At 39.8% G+C, this 18568-nt stretch overlaps 2 protein-coding genes across 3 annotated transcripts in view; one reads left to right on the top strand and one right to left on the bottom strand.

Annotated features, from left to right (window-relative positions):
• The window catches only part of LOC140560962 (inactive dipeptidyl peptidase 10-like), a 59457-nt gene extending 51123 nt beyond the window's left edge, over window positions 1–8334 (top strand). Inside the window, exons 19-26 of the mRNA XM_072685704.1 lie at window positions 128–197; window positions 2648–2842; window positions 3982–4036; window positions 4437–4536; window positions 5113–5171; window positions 5270–5342; window positions 6501–6574; window positions 6948–8334. Coding sequence (XP_072541805.1) covers window positions 128–197; window positions 2648–2842; window positions 3982–4036; window positions 4437–4536; window positions 5113–5171; window positions 5270–5342; window positions 6501–6574; window positions 6948–7073 — 752 coding nt within the window. The 3' untranslated portion in view covers window positions 7074–8334. The remainder of the gene's footprint in view (window positions 1–127; window positions 198–2647; window positions 2843–3981; window positions 4037–4436; window positions 4537–5112; window positions 5172–5269; window positions 5343–6500; window positions 6575–6947) is intronic.
• Window positions 6179–18568, bottom strand: part of LOC140560961 (inactive dipeptidyl peptidase 10-like) — a 109685-nt gene continuing 97295 nt past the window's right edge. For both annotated transcript variants that reach the window (XM_072685702.1, XM_072685703.1), the window contains exons 19-26: window positions 18320–18389; window positions 16261–16455; window positions 16068–16122; window positions 15804–15903; window positions 14976–15034; window positions 14710–14782; window positions 14544–14617; window positions 6179–13239 (exon numbers count right to left, since the gene is read on the bottom strand). In XM_072685702.1, coding sequence (XP_072541803.1) covers window positions 13102–13239; window positions 14544–14617; window positions 14710–14782; window positions 14976–15034; window positions 15804–15903; window positions 16068–16122; window positions 16261–16455; window positions 18320–18389 — 764 coding nt within the window. In that variant the 3' untranslated portion in view covers window positions 6179–13101. The remainder of the gene's footprint in view (window positions 13240–14543; window positions 14618–14709; window positions 14783–14975; window positions 15035–15803; window positions 15904–16067; window positions 16123–16260; window positions 16456–18319; window positions 18390–18568) is intronic.

The raw sequence follows: 18568 nt of genomic DNA, 5'->3' as shown, positions 1-18568 counted from the left end.
CAGCACAGGCAAAATGAGTTTTTGTATGGTGCTAATGTGATTTGTGGTAATAATGAACACCATTTAGGAGGTAGCAGAACAGAGCTTTGTTCGTAGTGATTAATGTTCTAATGAGAATGTGTTGCAGTTCTGCGGCTGGAGCTCAGCTTCCCTCCGGATTTTGATGAGAGCAATCAGCACCCTCTGCTCCTCATACTGTAGGTTCATCTGTTTACTCTCAAGTTAACAATTCCTTACACACAGATACAGACACACTTACATTAGCAAGGTTCAAAATGTAGAATACGTTGTATGTCCAGCAGTTTGTAGACATCTGCCCAACGTTTCTTCTGAAATTAAGGGAACAATAGGGAGTTTTATCTCCTAGCATGCAATAGAAGGCTTTACACTAGATGTAGAACATCTCTGTGAGTATCTGACAGCTTTCAGGAAAAAAGGAGCATTAGTGAGGTCAGATGATGATTTTCGATGATTAGCTCTGGATCACAAACATCACTCCAGCTCATCCCTAAGTTACAGGATGGAGCTCCAGCATTTTGAGGAATGCACTTCCTCTGTTCCAAGGCATAATGGCCCTTTAGACAACACTAGGCCTTGGGCACTGTGACCTTAACTTATGCAGCTTCTACTTATACTTATCTCATTCTCTGTGTGCTCTGTGTGCACATGCCTGTGTCAGCAATGGGTACATCTTTAAAAAGCTGAATGCAATAATTAGAAGTGGTACCTAGATACATTTGGGCATATAGTGTGCATTATTAAAGGGACTCATGTATTATCCATATGCATTGGTTGCCCAGCTATGCATAAACAACTTACTGTCAGCAGCAGTTACACAACAAGTACAGAGACTTTTAGCAATAGACAAACATCCCTTTTCTTCAAATGTAGCCACTTATGATTATGGAGGTAATCAAATTAATAACAGTTTGCAGTCTGTTTAGCTCTTTTGTTCTAAAAGTAAGGATTTAAAGGATTCTCAAAAGTGCACATCCAGAACACCATTCAGACATGCACAGTAACCTGAAGCTATTCCAGAGGAGCTGCATGTGTGAACGCAAATGTCTGGATCAGTTGTATCCCAGACATGTATATCCCTGCCTGCCCCCTAATACAAAGTCTGGGTAATGTCCGTGTGAACCCACATGTGAATAGAGCAGGTAACATTTGGAGAATTCACAGTGGGCATGTTGATGACATTAATATGGATGAGTCAGTATCCTTGCTCACCATTGTATGTCCTGCCGTGCCTCTGTCGCTACACAGGTGCCACCCCTTTCCTAAAAATGAGTAAAAATTAGTCTGACAAAGCGGTGCACTAAATGCGTGAAAGGGTAACAACTCCACTTCCAGATATAATTTGTTGCTTTCATGCAAATCTCCATTTTGTAGTTTTTTATTCGTTGTTCTTTACATTGTGTCACATTTCAATAATGAGTGGACCAATATGGAATGGCACGGAATCTTTGACCTTTGCATTGACTTTCATTGTTAAGAAGATTTTTTCCTTCTCCTGTAAAGTTGCAGATTCAGAGAGTTTTTGTGTGACAGTGACGCTATGCCAGATTTATTTATTGACTTTGCATGTGGCTGAAATTTGGAGGATGGTATCTTTTCCTAAAGGACAACCCAGGCCAAAGAAACTAGCAGCTATATCAGAAATATGTCTACACAGCACTGATGGGACATTTGCAGCTTTACAAAGAGAGCTGATAAACACTGAAGTTGTAATGGACATAGATAGAGAAAGAGCAACTCCCACAACTCTGTCAGGGACTGCACATTCAAGCAGAAAAAAACTCTTGCAGCTACAAATAAGTCCCTAATTGGAATACTCAGACCATGAGTGATGATTAAGTATTAATTATAGGATTAAATTCAAATGTTTTTAAAAAGCAAAAATGTGAAGATGTTACAAGCAACACACTCCTCAAGAGAATTTATTTCAGTAAATGGTCTCCAAATGGAACGTAGTTCAAAAATAATACTAACTAATCAGAGCATATTACTGTGTAATTGCATAATCCATTATAGGCTGCTTCTGATAAGAGATTTAATTAGGTGATCAGTAATCTGCAACACATTTGAAAGCACATTTTGAAAGTAACTTTTTTTCCAGCCCATGGCATATTAGGCCATCCGAGGCATTGCGAAGATAAGCTCGTGTTTTTTACGAAGAGTAGAAGCTCATCCCATACATGTTCAAATTCATTTCCACAAAGACTGAAAATGACAGCAAAAGACTTTAAATGTAGAAAACAGCTCTATTGTTGTGTTATTGAAATCTGGTTTATGGATTCAAGCTGGATCGATAATCCTGAGAGAGGCCACTCACGTCCCGTCATGTCTCTAGAGTTGAAATGGCAGAGTGTGCCATTGGTGTGAGAGTGTGTGAGTGTCTGGCCATGTTAGCGTCTAATCAGAGCATTGGTACATCAACAGCAGGGCAAGCAGTCTGTTAGCTCCTTATTGATCCTGCCACATCACTGATTACCTATCACCTGCTATCGATTACATGACACAGTCAGTCCCCTTTCACTCTTTACAATGCGGTCTGGTCTGCACTATAGGTATTTGTGTATGTGTGTGTGTGTGTGTATATAAAAGAGAAAACATTCAAATATTTATTTTCCTATCTGTTTTTAAGTGACAGTGCCCCCGGTGGTCAGCAGGTGAGCGACCGTTTCCATCTGAACTGGGACTCTGTACTGGTCAGCTCACATGACGTCATTGTCGCTCGCATGGATGGCAGGGGGAGTGGCTCCCAGGGTCAAAAGGTTCTGCAGGAAGTGCACAAACGTCTGGGAGTGGTGGAGGTCCAGGATCAGCTTGCTGCTTTGGAGTAAGAGAGACTCAATCTCAATCTCTCTGTCTCTTTCTAGCCTCTTCTCTATCCCTCACGCTCTTCCCATATCTATTATTAGTGTTTAGGAGTTTGCACACATGGTGCACAAGAAGCACTTAACAGATCTGACCGTACTAATGGATGTTTTGTGATTTTGGCTTTGTTATTACTGTCAAATTGCTCTTAGACCTACATAATTAGTCTTAACCTGAGATGTGGTAAACAAGATAGCTAAGGTTTCTTATGCAGTGGGCTACTGTTGTAATTGAAAATCGCCTCCTGCAATATCAGCATTTCTGACATTGATTTCATGTCTGTGGAGTATTGCAAATAGAATGGGACTCTCTAGAGCAGATAAACATGAACCTATTTGCACCGTGCTTAATGTCAGGTGTATGCCAGGGGGGTTAAAGCCCCCCAGCATTGAGCTGAGGAGTAGTGGAACTCCGGAATCTGGAATGATGGTGCTGCATCTAGTCCTGTGCAATCAAATCCTTACAGCAATGCTCTAGTAGAATGCCTTTTCTGGACAGTAGAGACAGTTACTCCAACAAAATCAGGATAAACTTCTCTTTTTTAAAACCTATGATTTGGGAATAAACAATGAATAAGCAGGTGTCCCAATACTTTTGTCCATACAGTGTGGTTAGAGTCTATGCAAATGAAAGCTTCAGCATAGCCTCATAAAAGTATAAGAGTCTCAGGAGGAGTCTGTGTGAGTGATGGAAGCTTTTAGTAAAATCTGGTGCAAAATCAGTCTGGATGTGTTATCAACAAGTGTTGGTACATCTGGATGATCTGGAGATGTAGTTTGAAGGCGTGGAATGTAGCCGATGCTGGGAATGGAGGGTAAGCGACCGGACAGGTGGGCAGTCTAGAATTAAAGAGGTGACATGTCACCGTTGCATGATTTGTAATTTCAGTTACAGTATTACACTAGCATTGATTTCACAGCCATATTGCTTTTGCTGTTTACTTGCTCATAGACTAATATTCTGAGTGTTAGTCTGAGCTGTGGTAAATGTGTTAAATGTAAAGATACATAAAGCCAAAAGATTTCAGTTATATCACATATTGAGTCCACATACAGTAACACTGCTTAGTCTGGCTAAGCTATTTTTTGTCTGCATTTCCAGGTATCTGGTGAAACAGCCATACATTGATGGGAGCAGAGTTGGCGTGTTTGGGAAGGTGAGAAGGAGAGTTATCTCACACCACCATTCATAATAATTCACTAAATAATTATAAGACACATTTTCTTGGAATTGAATATGTATAGAGATGATCTAATTGCATGATGGGTCATCCATCATAGAAATGGGTTCTTAACATAACAGATACTTCATGACTTCACAACATACTTACTAAGTATATCCTACACTTTGTGGGGAAGAAAAAATGAAGCCTTCTATGTTTAGTTGTCCATCGTTACTGTACCTAAGATCTGTCCACTGGTAGAAAACACAAGAATAACAGTTTATCAAACTTTAATAGTTTAGCATTATTGGCCATCTCAGAACTGCACAAGCACAGCAGTAAGTGTGCCATATCAAGAGCTCTGAATGTGTTTGTGTGTGTATGGTTTTTTAAGGCATACGGTGGTTTTCTGAGCTCTCTTCTCCTCCTGGCTCATGGATCTCTGTTCAGCTGTGGTGTTGCCATGGCACCTGTGACTGACTGGAGACTCTATGGTACATCCTAACTCATTATGGCTCGAGTACAATAACACTAACACACCTCACACACTATACAGTTTGAAGTACCTTTTGATATCGATTCTAAAAGCCAAATTCAGTCACTTGAATGTCATTTGTCAGCCTCCTCGACTCTGTCATGGAGACGAAAGAACTGTGAATGGCCTGCCATTAGTAAAACAGACAGACATAGTAGTCACAGCCATAGCATGTATTTTAAAATCCATTGCTTTTTCTTATACAATGACATGGGAATCCACACTTTTCATGTTGCAAATATCCCTCCATAACTCCATTCTGTACTACGAGCCAGGCTTTTCAATGGACCTCTCTCAACTGGGTTTGAAAGGGGATTTTTTTTTTTATTTGAGTGCAGACTTGCCTTAAAATAGGCTGTATACTGGCACATTGCTTTTGTGTGTGTGTTATTGCCAAGGACAATACTTTGGACATGGCTGTAAACTGACATACGGCATTCACGCATTAGCAACTTCTGGTCTAACCACATCCTTTAACCTAGTATTGAGTGAACTGCTGCTCACAGCAGTTGTGTGTGTTTGTTTTTCTCTGAAGGTTCAGCATTTTCTGAGCGCTACTTTGGATTCCCAGCTAAGGATGAGCTCAAATATCAGGTAGCCCAACTCTTTACACAATGGCCTTTTCCATTATTATAGACAATGCTCAAAGTGTGTAACAATGAGAAGCAATGTATGACTTTTCTGTGCAATAGATCTCCAGTCTGCTGCCAAACATCACCGGCTGTGATCAGATGAAGTTTCTGATTCTGCATGGCACAGCTGACGGTGAGTGAGACTCAGAGTTTACTTCAGTGCCTCTGCAGAGCTCAGATTGCACAGGCAGCTCTTCTGCTTTCCAGATTACCCACAGACTGCATTCACAGCAGGCTTTTAGCTGGCCAACATTACACACACCGTGTAAGAACAGAGAAAGAACATTTGGGGAAAGCTATGCTGCTGAAAAAAATTAAGCTAGTGCCTTTAGGAAAGCACGATTGGTTTAGTATGACTGTCTAACATTAGATGGCACAGGCTCAGGCTCTCAAATTCCCATTCCTCTGGGACTACACAAATGGTAAAAGTGCAGCTGAGCTATTTTGTTTTTTTTTGTGTTAAAAATCATTAACCTGGTATCTTTCTATATAGCAAATGATTTACTTCTAAGTGTAGTAGAGTAATAGAAACACACCCAACAATAAGGACATGCATGCTGCTCATTCTAGATATATATATATATCTTATAGCCATGGTGTTGGGTGTATTTAGCGCATATGAAAGATCATAGATCGGTTTGAATATATCAAATTACTTGAGGGGGGGATTACGAAGAAGAAATGCCCTTGAAATTAGTTTGTCAACAGGACAATGATCCAAAGCACACCAGTAAGCAAACAATATTAGGATTGCAGAAAAACAGGGTTGAAATAATAGAGTGGCCAGCCCAAGAAGGGGTGACATTAAACATGTGGTTTCTATGATGTCTACTAAATATTAGTTCAGTAAGTCAAAGAAAACTGTAAACTTAAACAATTTTTTCAGTTTATATTATTTATTCAGTTTAATCTGTACATTTTTAACACAAACTGGATACATTGTTAATGTTTTGAATGTGTCAAGTCAAGTCAAGTCAAGTGGGTTTTATTATCATTTCAACTACATACAGAGTACACAGTGAAACGAAAAAACGTTCCTCCAGGACCATGGTGCAACATAGACAGTACATACAAAACACAAGTGCAACACAAACAAGTGCGAAAAATTCCAGTACATTTGCATTTATGGAAATAAAAGTTATAATAATTTTGCGCTTCATTTGCTTTTTATAACTCCCTGCCATTTTTTTGAACCACTGCAAGAAGAGGAAGAGGAAAGGTAAATTGATCACCTTGAACTACTGTTCTCTCATTCTCTTTCACTCATTCTATCTTTGTCTCTTTCTCTCAGCCTCTGTTCATTTCCAGCACTCAGCAGAGCTGGTGAAGCAGCTATCTGCCTATAATGTAAACTACACACTGCAGGTCAGTATCATGGGACAGTGAAGGCACATTGCAGACAGTGGGGATAACGGGAGGAAATACCCCCTTCTCTTAAAAGCAATATTTATTTTCTGTAAAGGTAAACCATATAAACCAACGAAACTGGAACAGCAGTCAGTATTGTATTTCTTACTTCGCTAAAATACATTTAATATATTTTATGATAAAATGATCGTTTGAATAAACTATGACAGTGAGAATAAAATAAAAAATATAACAAATTATTAGTATTTATTTTAAAACCATTCAGAATTGCTTACTTGGTATGTGAAAATGGGGTGGGTGGATGGGGGGTCAAATAGATACACTCCTTAACCTTAAATAAACTTCCACCTGTCTGTGTGCGTGCCTCTAGATTTTTCCGGACGAAGGCCATGACATCAGCAGCAGACACTACATGCTGAACTCAGTCATCACCTTTTTCAGGGAGTGCTTCTATGACAACAGTCCAGTTACCATGGAAACCAGGGAGGACGACTAGCCTCTGTTGCTAAGGGTGATCTCTGCTGGCCCATGGAGTGGGCTGGATTTAGGATGATGGCTGCAGTAACAAGCATCCTTCACACGGACGACTTTATTCTAATCTCACCTGACCCTCTCCTGCCCGCCAGAGGCGAGGAAGGAGCTCTGTAGAGGTGGACTTATCAGACGCAACAGTGGCAGAGCCACACTGAGCCACACACTGCGAGGACTGTGTCAGAGGAATAAGTATGTTTTCTAAATAGAGTGTTTTTGGAAAGACAGGCTGAGTCAGTGGACACACAGTGAGAGCAGACAGCTGTAAACTTTCTCCTTAAGCCACGATATTCCTTCTCCACTTCGACAACAGGGCTCACATGAAAATTAAACATACAATAACAGGGCCATGTTATGAATAGGTAAACAAACTAACACAGAAATAATAATAATAAAGCTGTCACTTATGGAAATGAGGCATTAAATAGATGAAATATAAGGAGGGCATTATTTGAACCTTATTTTCCCTGCATAAACATTCAGAGTGATGGATAAAAGAAACAAGGAGCTTAGAGATTCTACATCAGTCAGGCATCTGCAATAAATAAATAAAAGGAAATATTTGTATGTTGAAGTTATAGACTAACTGTGCATTTTTATTATCCTGGTTTATTCTTTTAGTTTTCTTTCAGAACCATGTTGGGAAATGCAGTAGACTGACAGTGATCTCATATTATTACACCTCTCCAATGTATGAAGTATTTCTGGACATGGGTTCATTTTTATAGCCAACTTTATGACCTGCTTTCTATGCCTCAGTTTGTGTAAGTGCATACACCTCAGTAGTACACTTCATACATCGCATATGACCTGAATGTGAAATAACTGTAGCACACATCATTTTAAAGATGTGTTCTGATATATTTTAAAGATGAGTTGTTTTTCTGTTATCTGTTATTTTTTCTGTTATTTCTTTATTTGTTTACTATGTGGACCCAGAAAAAACGGCCTAAACGGTCTGAAAAGAGAAGAGCTCTTAACTGTGATATTTAACTCAAACAATACTGATAAAGAGATGAAGATGACTGTTCCTTGCAGCATTTACTTCATTTTTCTATGTCTAAACTCATAGTGTAACTTACCACTACATTCACCAACCAAGAATACAGACCATGCATATATTTGTATATTTATTAGAACTATCACTGAAATTGGATTTCTTTATTCGTACTATGCTGTTGTACATACATCCTTCAATAAACCATAAATATGTGAGCTTTCTTCGGTTTAATCACACAATAAAATCAGTTTTTCTATGTTGTTATGTCAAATATTTCACATACAGTAAATGGAGATATATGTATAATGGATAATGTCATTGGGACATTAACTATTTATTCCACAATCAAGGGCATTAAGAAAGAGTTTGTCCTGCTTTTGTTGGAGTAACTGTCTCTACTGTCCCGGGATGGCTTTCTACTAGATTAGTTTGGAGCTCTCCTTTTGAGAATTTTATTCAGCAACCAGAAAGTCACCTGGTCACCATAAGTTCAGGATGTTGTATGATCACCATCCCACCATCCACAAATGCCCAACTCATCCGAAAGTACTGGATAGAGCACCATCATTCCAGAGAACACAGTTTATAGCCCTCTAGCCCACTACTGGCATTAGGCATAGTGCCAGTAAGTTCATGTTTATCTGCTCCAGAGAGTCATATTCTATTGGCAATACTTCTCTACATGGACTAGACAAGCTCTGTGTGTGCACATTTGCACATCTGTGTCAGCAATGGGTGCAACTTAAAGTAGCTACATGCATTCATTTGAAATATTATCCACAAACATGTAGACATATCATGTAACAAACAACTGTATAATACTTAAAATAATAAAAATAGTTGATGTGTGAATAAACTAATGCTGAGTAGATTAAGGCAACACACCACAATATTTCAGTTTAAATGAAAACAACTTAATATTACCTGATGTGTGTCTTGTAACATAAGTTATAGTAATTAACAGCATGGTAGATGTTTAGTCTTTAAATGCAGCTATTTAAAGCCACTGTTAATCAAATGCAATGCAGAAACAGTGTGTAATTAATTATGTGGCAAAATGCTTCCACCACATCTCCCCATCTCCACTCCACATATCTCCACTCAATCTCCTATTGTCAGCCCAATAAAATAAAACCTTGAAGGCCCATTCTGAGAGAGAGAGAGAGAGAGAGAGAGAGAGAGGACCATTGAGTGTACAAAGTGTCCAGGACCACTGAGACTGGGTCGGTTTGACAAGTCTGTTTATTTATAGTCATGACTAGAGGACAAAAAAGGGTCAGTCCAAACCATCAACCGCCCTCCCCTCTCACCACCCCGTCCCCAACGAAGAACAAAAACAAAAAGCAAAAAACAGCAAAACTAAACAATCAATAATTACAAAAGCCCTCCCCCAGAGATAAACAAACAAATCAACACAAACAGATACTGTATGTATTGGTGACGGGATCCATTCTGCTGGCTAAACTACTATGAGATCTGATACATCTCAAAAATATACCATATGTATGTACTTGATACAGTCTTCTGTACAGATCACGCTGCCATCTCTGTAGTCTACTATATACATACACACATGCACGCTTACACGTGGCCTGTCCACACTGTGAGTTTATGATGCTATGAGCTTACTAAGGGTTTTTAAAGATGGTACAGAACATTCCCGCCCGGATTCCACCATGTTCAATAAACACTACACTTAAACAATCCTCTAGGTTGCAGCTATGCACCACCATCAGCATGATGTCAGTGAAGTCACCGGTGCCATGTTTTTATTAAGGTTACAAATAAAAAACAGAGAAGATGCTTGTGTGAATGCTGTGTAGTTCTGTGCTGTTCTGTCAGAATGAGAGATCTAAATCATGACGACAGGTAAACTACTGAAAACTACCCAGACTGTACATCTTAGTGTAGTGTAATGACCACTGTCAGTCTACAGCTTCCGTTGGTTCATGGGATCTGTTGACTACCTGACTATCTAAGACTAAAATGTAAGCAACAGAACTGCTGTTTCTCATGAAAAGATACTGCAAAATTACTGAACCTATTTATAGACATTACAACTTAATGTGATCCGGTGAAATGACCTCACTGATCAAAATTTACTTGTGTAAATTTACTTGTCTACTTATGTAAAAACAGGTTCAATAGCATTACAATATTCTAGCAACCATCTCAAAACATGAGTAAAATGAAAGGTCTCACTTCTCGAGTACACTCAAAAACAAAGGTGCTCCAAATGATTCTTTAAGTGATGCCATAGAACAGAGGTCACTAAAAGGTGAACCGTGGGCCAAGTTCGGTCCCAGGCGCTGTCCTAATCAGACCTGGACCCATAACCGTTAAACTTTCTGGCCTTTACGGTACAGGTTTAGCAAAATCTCACAGACCAATCATATGTGTTGTAAATATCAACTGACTCTACTCAGGCAATCAGATCTGTGCATTATAATAATGCCAGGTTCAAGCTACACTACTTTCAGAGTCATCAGATTATTGTAGCCAACAAGCTACTCAACTTCCTTTGTTTGACTCGGGAATCTTTTAATCGATGTGTCGATTTGCACACTACACAAGTGATTAGCGACACAGGGTCAAAAATGACGAGATCTTTCACCAGGATAAACCCGTGATGACTCGGTCTGCTCTTCAAAAACCCAGTAATGCAATATAAGTTTTTCGTCTATGATTTGCAGCAAAAACACACAAAGGAAAAGATTTCTCACTGGTTATACCATTACAACACTTTTACATGACCAGATTTAGAGTCACTGACAGGTCCAGATATTAAACCTGCTAGATATCTACCGGGGGATTGATAAGACATCGGTGATCACTAGACGAGCACTCAGATCTTTCCATCCATCAGCAGCTCACACATAAGAACTGAGCCAGTGCTGAGTGAACACCGATTTGAGGCTTTTGTCAGCGATCTCCAAAAACAGTCGTCATCTCGAAAATTGGAGCTAGAGTGGCTGGAGCGAGTCCGAAAAAAGTTAAAAAGAAAAAGAGAAGAGTGGGTCGCAAAAAATGAGTTTTTACATCAAGAATGGAGAGACTGATACATGCTTACTCTTCCCACAGGCAGTTTTAAACAAGTATGTCTCATATGTTCAGTGGTGACTATGGTGTTTAAAAAAGCCAATGTCAAACATGGAGTTATTAAGCACTTTATTTTAAGATGCACATAATTTTCAAAAGCATTCCGTTTTATTTTTAATTTACTTGAAATAAGAAAAGACCATTTATTTAGAGTACTTGTTTTTCATCCAGTTTTGTTTATCCAGTATTTGTTTATCCAGTTCAGTGTAAAACTAAGAGTACATATTGTTGAAGTACACTGAATGGTAATTATACTTGTAATTTAATTTGACATTCAGTTGCTTACTAAATAAAATGTCGATATAAATATACTTCAATATACAGGATCTGGCACGGAATCATAATGCAAGTTAGACATGATATTCCAGACCTTGACTTGAGGAAATTCTCTCTAACTGGATCTTATTAAATTTGATAGACATCCCTTCCACAGAAAAACTGCTTTTGCTTTTGGTTCCATAAGAAACCATGTTTGTGGTAGAGAGGAGTGGGAGTGTGAAGAACCTCTGCATCAAGTACAAGTTCTTTAAACTTGTAATGTCACTAAGTCTCTACTACAAACATGGCTCTTAATGGAACCAAGAGTGATTCTTCTATGGCATCAATCAAAGAACCATTTGAAGCACCTTCATTTTTAAGTATATGTCACATAAAACGTCATATCTCTAAAACCATAACTTTACAGGAGAAAGAAAAAAAAACGTAAGGCAATGAAAAACAATTTTACACCGGGTAACTTTGGAGCATTTCTGTGAGTCCACTCATCATTTGGAGCATTTCTATTGGTCCATTCGTCATGAAGTTATGATAAAAAAACAAGAATAAAAATTGCAAAGGAGATGGAAAATAATTGTGTATGCCCAAAACAAAATATATTTGAGATGCTATCACTTGCCAGGTGTTGCAGTTTAACTCCTCACGTAACTGGGTGATGGTGTTTGGAAACACTAACACAATAATGTAAATGCATCTTTACTGAGAGAAAGGTTAATACAGTCTTGTGTGTGGACAGGGCCTCTGACCCTCTGAGCATCCAACATGGGTTGCGTGTTAATGTGTGTGTGTGTGTGTGTGTGAGATAGAGAGAGAATCCACCAGCAGCTTCATACTCAGTGTGGTTTAGGGCTAATTGATGGGAACTGCACTTCCTCTTGGAGAGAGTAGTTGCCATGGAGACAGTGAGCATTTTCTTGTGCAGTAACAGACGAAGTGCAGCTCTCTGGTCCTGACGTGTACCACACACAGACGGGGGAGGAGGTTGGAAAAAACAAAAAAAAAACAAAAAATAAAACATGCAGCTGTGTGACTGGAGCAGCTCCATGCGGACAGGACAGTCTGCGCTGTGATTGGCAAAACCGAGGATCAATCAGAAAAGTCTGCGCTGTGATTGGTCCGATCATGAAAGGCCCAGCTTGAGAACGTCCAGTGATTGATATGTGAACGTTTCCCCCGTTGTCCAGGCAACCAAACCCATTTCCCAGTGACAAACGTCCATTGTTCATGGTCGCAGGTATACACAAACACTCAAAAGCATACACACATATGCACACGCGCGCACACACTCACGCTTCTCAGACATACGCCTATACATCCATATTGTCTAAACACCAAAACATGTACCCACATGCATATATACATACCTAACCATTCATTCACATACACTCAATTCACACACACACACACCCTTACATACACACACATACACACTCTCCTTCTTGTCTAAAATCTTTCTCTGTCAGTTCAGAGTCGCCAGCCTCTATAAAGTGAGATTCAACAGAGAGCAGGAGTGTATGTGTATGTGTCTGTGTGCACACGCAGGTCTGTGTCTGTGCAAGTGTGTGTGTGTGGGTGTGTGTGGGTCTAAAGGTCCTGCTGTAGATACACTTTTCGCCCCCTACTCTTCCTCCTCCTCTTCCTCGTCACTGAGAGGCAGGGTCTCCTCTTGCAAACAGGATCTGAAGTAGCTGCTGAGGGATGCTGAGAGATGCTGTTTACTTCGCTCGGACAGGAAGTGACCTTCATCTGGATAAATCTGCACCATAAACACCTTAGTGAGTTTCAAGCATCAATACTTTCACTTTATATATATATATATAACATCAAGCTTTAGCTCTATTTGTCTGAAACAGCTCTCGTTTAATTCCAGCCCGGCTGTATAATTTATGCAAACCATTTTCTGAACCATCTGTAGAAGCAACATAATAGATGTAGCTCTTTTGTTGTCTTTGGCTATTAAAGGCCGCAGTTAGCCAATTTGAGAAGCTGACATGAATCCTATCTGGGTTAGAGTAACATTAGTTTCTTAAAGCACCTTAATCAACTCAATTGTACCTTAAAAACAGCTTAAAAAATCAAACTGCGCAACATAACTTTGGTGGAGCAGGTGGGAGACCTTATGCAAGAGACCGTAATGCTCATGTTTGTGTATGATCCAGTAATTTTACTCTACCACATTAGTCCACATGCCTTTTTCACTTTCAGTGACAGTTCTGCATCTCTCAGCTTGCCAACAAATGCCCATGAATAGCTGTCCATTAGGGTGCTCTTACTTCTGGCAGTGGTGTAAAAATTTAATTATACACTGATCTATAGGGGAAGCCCAGGAGCAAAAAATATGGATGTTATATATTAAAAGAAATACTGCTGGAATACATGCTGGAGCTCTGGGTTTGACGGATTACAGTAATAATAACATACAATATAGTAATGTGCATTTTCAGTATTAGTAAAATACTGAATAAGTAGTGATTAGTTGAACTAACTGAACAAAGAGGCTGTTTACACCTTGCAACAACATCACCACATGAAAAGCTGTAAACAAACCCCGAGCGCATTGGTAACCCAGGGTGCTAAAACCACATTCGCAGGTGGTCGGAGATGGATCTTAATCACATTCAAATGAAAAAAAGGAATGTGCTCTAAATCTGCTTACTATTAAAGAAAGGCTGAACTTTTCCACAAATTAATTTACATGTCTGCTGACAAGAGCAAGTCCATACCCGATTCTGGGCTCAATTGGGTGAGGGGCTCATTACTGCTGGTTTGCTTTCACACAGAAGGATCCCTGGAGTCATGACATTTCACTGTGCAGGAACACCTTAGAGGAAATGGTTTTAGCCATCCACTTAAATGAAAACCCCAGACCATCTAATCTCAATGGGACAAACTTTAATCCAGGCAACGTAGAAGTGATATGGACCTGAAACGCGTGTTAATGCAAGGTATAAACAAGCTCATTATGTTGCAGTACTCTGCTACTTCTCTGATATGGTTTTGGAATTTCTTTACTCAGTGTGGCGTGGAAGGGTTTGGTTAAACCCAGTGTACATGCAGTACCTGCATTGTGTAGTTGGCTCCCACTTTTACCAGGTTCTTGATGAGCTCAGCTGAATGCTGGAAGTGAATGTTTGCTTAAAAGAAAAATAAAGGCAAGAAAAATAACTCAGTAAAACAGATCTGATTAACTCCAAGCTTTCCAACCTAATCACTCAGCCTTGCTCACCATCTGCAGTTCCATGTACGAGCATCAGAGTCTGGTCTTTAAAGCCCTGAACGTTTTGTAGCACGCTGGAGGCCTGGAAAATAGACAGGTTTTTTAGAACAGTTTAAAAACTTCATAGCAGATTTGTAATACTTTAGGGCACAGTGCTCTGTTCGAAAAACACGTTATTACTTCTCCACTTGGCCCGGGCACAGACATATTTTCACCTTTAGTGACAAGCAGGAAAAAATGCTGCTGGCTTGAGACCAGAGACCTACAAAACCCACCTGGTATCTGCTATCATCCTGTAAAGGAATTCCTAGGTAGCGCTCTGAGAATGCTGAGGCTAGAGGGGTAGAGGAAGAGAGAGAGAGAGAGAGAGAGAGAGAGAGAGAGAGAGAGAGAGAGAGAGAGAGAAAAAAAACAAAATAAGTGATAGATACAGACAGATTGAGACGGATTTACTGTCTACGGAACAGTGTTTCAGTAGTTCAAGCTGTTTCTGATATTTATACAGAGCCATTATTCTTGCAATGCAAAGCATGCAATCAGTATCTACATAAACTGATGTTATAGTAAAGGCTTGGATCAGGACCTGAATCAGGTTTAGGGCACCTGCATATTCCTGTTTTTTTTCCAAAATCAAGGGTATTAAAAGGGCTTATCCTGCTTTTGTTGGAGTAACTGTCTCTACTGTCCAAGGATATTGGATGGAGCACCATCCTTCCAGAGAATACAGTTCCACTGCTCCACAGCTCAATGCTGGGGGCTTTATACCCCTCTAGCCCACACCTGGCATTAGGCATGGTGCCAACAGGTTCATGTTTATCTGCTCCAGAGAGTCCTGTTCTATTGCCAATATCTCTCTACAGGGACTAGACAAGCTGTGTGTGCATTTGCACATCTGTGTCAGCAATTGGTGCAACTTAAAGTAGCCACTTCCATTATTAAAAGGATTCTCCACAAATGTTTGGGCATGTGGATGTACTTGTATACTGTGCATAAGGGGGGTGTAGTGTCTGTAACACTCGAGAAACACCAACATACTTGGCTAATACATCTGATTTTGATTACATGAATATTTAGCACTTGAGAGATGAGAGTTAGGTAAATACCATGTAAAGTCCAGTCAGTCACTGGTGACATGGCCACAGCACATTTAAATAGACTTTCGGTAGATTTGACCAGCAGGAGTGCTACGTATCCTCCATAACCCTGCAGATAAAGCATATACACAGAACCTCCATTATTCCATACATATAATGCATGTGTTATCATGAGATGCTCAGTGATACTACTGAATTTGAGCAAACAGTCTAACACACTGAGCTAACAGTCCAACACACTCAGCTAATAACAATGAAAAACTTAGTCCTTACCCGGCCAAAGACTCCTATCCTGGTCCGATCTATATATGGATATTTAAGCAGGTACCTAGAACCAAAGTTCTCATGTTAGCACATAAACAACACACAATCACAATTTTACCAAACTTAATCGAATCGAATAAAACACAGAATCTAAAAATCATTTGATAAATAAAGTTTAATAAACAGTAAGAGTCTTTCTTACTCCAAAGCAGCGAGTTGATCCTGAACCTCCACCATTCCCAGACGTTTGTGCACTTCCTGCAAAATCTTTTGTCCCTGGAAGCCACTCCCCCTGCCATCCAGACGAGCCACGATGACGTTATCAGAGCTGACCAAGACAGAGTCCCAGTCCACTGAGTATCGGTCGTCCACCTGCTGATCGCCAGGACCACTGTCTCTACAGCAATGAACAAGAGAAACACTCAATATTTTAGGCCATGTTTAATTTAGAAACACATTCCACATTATAAACCGCGCTACACTAATTAAACAGACTCACAATCCTCTTCAAAGTGATTACAAACCTGAGAACATTTGCTATTTGTTGTGACCATCTGCTAGCATGCAAAGCATTTTTTGAGCACATGCCAAAATTATGAAGGCTAAAACTGCTGTACCAAATCGCGCCTCTAATCGTTTACATAATGGCAAAACATGGCTTACTGAAGTTTAACCAATTACACAGAGTGGGTTACACAAGCTTTCCGGTGGATGGGTTAAGCTGAATTAAATACACCTGCTGACACATGCAAGTTCTCCTTTGGTCCGCAGTGACCTGACTGAGCAGCTGGCAATTGATCAGTGATGTCTTAATTAACCAGAGAGGCTTAAAAAAAAAAACCATAAGTCTAGGGGTTGCTATATTTTTGGCACACGGCTAGACTCTCTCCCCATTGTGGCTGCCCCAGATGGCACAGCCTAGGTGAGAAACGACACTCTTAAAAATAAAGGTGCTTCAAGGTTTTTTATGAGCGATACAACAGAGGAACCACTTTTGGTTCCATAAAGAACCATGTATACAATAGAATAAATGTCATAAATAAGTAATACCATAGAAGAACCACTTTTGGTTCCATAGAGAACCATGTATACAATAGATAAGAGCGTCTGCTAAATGTCATAAATAAGAGATGCCATAGAAGAACCACTTTTGGTTCCATAGAGAATCGTATTTGTAAATGGTAAGAGTGTCTGCTATATGTCACAACTGAGCAATGCCATAAAAGAACCACTATAGGTCCCATAAAGAACCATGTTGGTGATAGATTAGAGTGTCTGCTAAATGCCATAAATGAGCGATGCCTTACATGAGGTTCTTTAAACATCTAAAATGTTCCTCACACCCACACAATTCTATTACTGGAACCAAAAGCAGTTCTTCTATTGTAATCCTTGGTGGGTGTGATACTACGTGGCCAAAGACCAGGACTGGAAACTGGATTAGAGGTCCAGATGTGAAGACCTCTGTTTCATGGAATCGCCCCAAAGAAGCTTTTAGAAAATCTTTACTTTTAAGAGAAAACCACAGCGCTTCATGTTTTTCAGGCCGATTTCCAAAAAAGCACACAGAGAGCTAAGAGCGGCTTAAATGCCTTTTGTGCACAAATAGCAGCTTTGACATCTGATGTCAGCAATTTCGTCTTAAGGTGTGAACTGTAAAGTCACAGAAGGTGTCAAATGCATAACAACATTCTGGTAAAGATAAAAGCAATTTCACCAAGTTAATTAGCACCTTAGGGAAGTCTTGTGTTGTTCTCAGGAAGGCAAACAAATTAAAATCCTCAAAAGACTTTGAAGAGCACATTAAGAGTTTACCATCTTTCAGCACTGTGATTACAGTGTTTAACACAATCAGTATAAGTGGATAAACGTCCTCTTTCTCAGTATACTAATACTGATGTATACAGCAGATCCTTTCCTCTGAGAGGGTGATCATCTTCAAATGGAAAATTACCTGCAGCTGTGCTCCTCTCTTACTCATCACAATAGCTCTTAATGTAAACACGAAACAGAATGATGATCATTACGAGGTGCCTCAGTTGTTCCTTCCCTCCCCTCAACTATTCTTTCCTATTCCCTTTAAGCCTTGTGTTCCCTCCTCTGCTCTCCTCGGCTCTGGTCTTCTCTCCTTCGTTCCACTCTCCTTTAAGCAACAGTATTCCTTCTCTTTCACCACACAATTCGAGGAGGGCAGAGGTCTAAGAAGCTGAGAGAATCCCGGCTACCGATCAGAGTTTCTCTAACAACAGCACAGTGCTTACATCATCAGCAGCAGTCCATAATGCCGTGAGTCAGAGAAGTCGGGTGGGAGAGCAATCTTCAGAGGCAGGTCTATAGAGAGAACAAAACGCTTTAGTGCACAGCTGAGCAGCATGCAGTTCATAACAGTCTTTACATACACTGCCAGTCAAAACTGATTGCTCATATGTTTAAAGCAATGATTACTGATATGCACCAGAAGTATCAAAAAGAAAAGACACTGAAGTGTCTATGAGTATTGTGTACAGCCT

This window comes from Salminus brasiliensis, chromosome 8 (assembly GCF_030463535.1).
Source record: "Salminus brasiliensis chromosome 8, fSalBra1.hap2, whole genome shotgun sequence".
NCBI lineage: Eukaryota > Metazoa > Chordata > Actinopteri > Characiformes > Bryconidae > Salminus > Salminus brasiliensis.
Note: the sequence above shows the minus strand (reverse complement) of the source record. Positions and strands in the feature narration are given on the sequence as shown.